The sequence below is a fragment of the Diabrotica virgifera genome, chromosome 4, assembly GCF_917563875.1.
Source record: "Diabrotica virgifera virgifera chromosome 4, PGI_DIABVI_V3a".
NCBI classification, from domain to species: Eukaryota; Metazoa; Arthropoda; class Insecta; order Coleoptera; family Chrysomelidae; genus Diabrotica; species Diabrotica virgifera.
The window spans coordinates 256,150,870-256,153,877 of record NC_065446.1 but is presented as its reverse complement, the minus strand read 5'-3'; the positions used below and the strand labels follow the sequence as shown (position 1 = coordinate 256,153,877).

The following is a 3,008-nucleotide window of genomic DNA, read 5'->3' as shown; positions in this document are numbered from 1 at the left end:
TTCTAAGTTAATTTTTACATAAGTTATGAATATTTATAAAAACTCAAAATTTATGATTTATTTTGCAATTTTCTAAGCAACCAATAAGGACACACATTTTCAGCGAACTCCATATTGAAGTTTTTTATACGATATATGAGTTTATCACTCTCAAATTTGTTTAAAATACTTAACTTTTTGGTTATAGACGAAAAAAGCGAAAATTTACAGTTTTTTGATTTTCATTTGTTTATAACTATGAATATCATCAACATTGGCTACAGGATACAATAGGTTATTATTTTAGATGTCCATACTACTTAAAAAATTTGATTTCGGCCTGGAGGGTTTTTTGTCACCAACACGATATTTTTTTTTCTTATTTCTCTGAACTATATGTATTTTTTATAATTTTATATCTCATATTCCTTAGTAGAAGCCCTGTATAGTTGAAACTATACCTAATTTGCAGTTTTATCTGTCTGTGTGTGAAATAAGTTCTTTGAAGTTGATCTAATTTTGTATCAAGTAAAGGCCCATTCAAATCGCATAGCAAAGAGGTGGGCTCCGTCTGGCAACCGGTCCGATCCTTTTATCTTCGTCCTGTTTCGGACTGGCTGTCAACGAGAGATTTTAAGTGGCTTGAGGTGACAGCCCGTCACTTCTGTTCCATTTTCTAGGCGAAGCCAGGAACGGGCCTTGTCCTTGTTGTCGTGTCCCCTTAAAACACCGGTCACTACAAAGGAACAGGACGAGTGGGACGACGCGGCTCTTTGTGTAAGCTGTCCAAAGATGCATTGTCTCACGAACTGCTGTCTCTCTCGCATAACACTATTAATTAATTATATTTAGTCTAGCTTTAAACAATTCCTGACAGAAACACTGCTTGTCACTCTTCCCCAAAGAGACTATTTCAGGACGAGTTCTGGGAACGGGAGAAGGAATATTTCCAAGACTAACTCGGGGGTACATATACAAAATAATGCCCACACAAAATAGCACCGTATGGTCCTAAAGTTTTGGGAAAAATTTCACCTGGTCTGATTGAGAAGCAAAATGCATTTAACAAAGAAGGCCATGGAATTGAAATGTCATCAGTTATTGACATTTAATAAACAAAGCAGAATATTTTGGTTTGTGTTCTGCAAAATCTCTTATAAAATTTATATTCGTCGAGGTGTTTATAATATGGTTGGGCGAATGTCGAAACGAGATATTGTTAATATTTATCGAGATCAAAACATAAGCAAATCGACAATTTATCGAACAATCAGAGAATGTGAAGAAGGGATACCATGTGTTAACTTGCGTAAAAGTGGCCGACCGCGGATTTTGAACCATATAAGAGAGGCAAGACTGATTGAAGCAGCTAAGAACAAAATTGGGGTCTCACAGCGAAAACTGGCCAGAAGATTTCATGTTGGAAAGACTACAGTATACAGGACCCTATCGAGTAACAATATTATCTACCGGAAAAAAAGGAAAGCTCCAAAATACACAGAGGATCAATTAGAGAGAATTCCGAGATGTTGCCGCGCGTTAAGGCGAGTCCATTTCGTCAACAAGTTGATCGTGATGGACGATGAAAAATATTTTACTTTGTCCAACTCTGAGATGAAGGGTAACGATGGGTTTTACACGAACGATTACGAAAATGTACCTGATGAAATAAAATTCAGAAGTAAGAAAAAATTTGGGGACAAAATTTTGGTATGGTGTGCAATTTCTGAGGCTGGCTTTATCTCACAGCCCTACATTGGTGTTGTTCGAGACGAAGACTTAAACGCAAATATTTATATTCAAAGATGTCTCTCTAAATTGCTTCAGTTTGTGAACACACATCATGCAAATGGTCAAATAGTCTTTTGGCCAGATCTTGCTTCATGTCATTACCCGAGGATCACAAGGGACTGGTACGAAACTAACAACATTACCTTTGTAATCAAGCTTTGCTGTAAAGCAGACAATCTCCCCAACCTACCTCAGACTCGTCCAGTTGAAGGGTTCTGGGCAATATTAAGTCGGAAAGTCTATAATAACGGATAGGAAGCACAGAATCAGGAACAGTTAAGACGCCGCATATATACAAAAATTAGAGAAATTGACGCCGGGGTCGTCCAAAGGATGATGCAACGTGTCAGGGGACTTATTAGGCAAATCGAAAATAATGGTCCCTTTTCTGTCATTTGAATTTTGATTTATAATAAGGATAGTTAAGTTAAATTGTTAAATCATTTAATAAAAATATAAGATTATTGTGGTCAGAGTTATATGCTTTTGAAATTTTTCCCAAAACTTTAGGACCATACGTTACGTTATTTAACGGTAAAATATTGCAAAACCTCTAAATTTTAAAGAACCGCTTGGATTAACATGAAATTTGGCATACATTTAACTAACAAGTCAAAGAAAAAAAGTAATATTGTGCAGATATGTGCTTTTGCTCCGGGGGTGGTTTTAACCCCCGGAAAAAATATTTGTCCAAAGTAAGTCCGGAAATGGATAAACTGACTAATTTTAAGTAACTTTTGTTTTATGGAGTTTTTCACCAAGTCAATATTTTCGAGTTATTTTTTCAACAAAATAACCACGCTTTTAGACGGTTTTTCGCAAATAACTCAAATAGTAAGTATTTTGTCGAAAAAACATTCTTAGCAAAAATATAGCCCGTAAAAAACTAAAAAAATGGTGTCTAAATCTTGTCTCTATATCTAGTAGAAGCAGAGTTATAGCTAATTAAAAATAGGTTCATACTCGTCAAATTCCAAATGGAATAATTTAACGTAAAATAATCATAAATGAATTACATATCGGGGAAAACTAATTACAACTTGTTTAAAGTGTTTAAAAAAAGCTTCATTTTTGTTTTATAAAAAAAATTCTAGCACCAAAAGTAAACAAGTTACGCGCAAAATAAACTTAGTCCCTTTTTTTTGGTAAAAAAATCGGGAAAATCATCCCCTAATGAGTATCTCAAATGAACTTAATCGTTACGAATTCACAAGTTTCTTGACTCGTGTATGTATTGT

The 3,008-nt window shown here is 34.9% G+C and overlaps 1 protein-coding gene across 1 annotated transcript; it reads left to right on the top strand.

Annotated features, from left to right (window-relative positions):
• Positions 1 to 1,167: 1,167 nt before the first annotated feature.
• LOC126883845 (uncharacterized) lies at positions 1,168 to 2,025 on the top strand. Its single transcript, XM_050649521.1, has one exon. The coding sequence runs from the start codon at positions 1,168 to 1,170 to the stop codon at positions 2,023 to 2,025; it is 858 nt and encodes a 285-aa protein (XP_050505478.1).
• Positions 2,026 to 3,008: the final 983 nt, after the last annotated feature.

What these genes read in the sequence shown, in the direction of transcription:
- LOC126883845 (XM_050649521.1), top strand. Translation starts at nt 1,168, where the DNA reads ATGGTTGGGCGAATGTCGAAACGAGATATTGTTAATATTTATCGAGAT.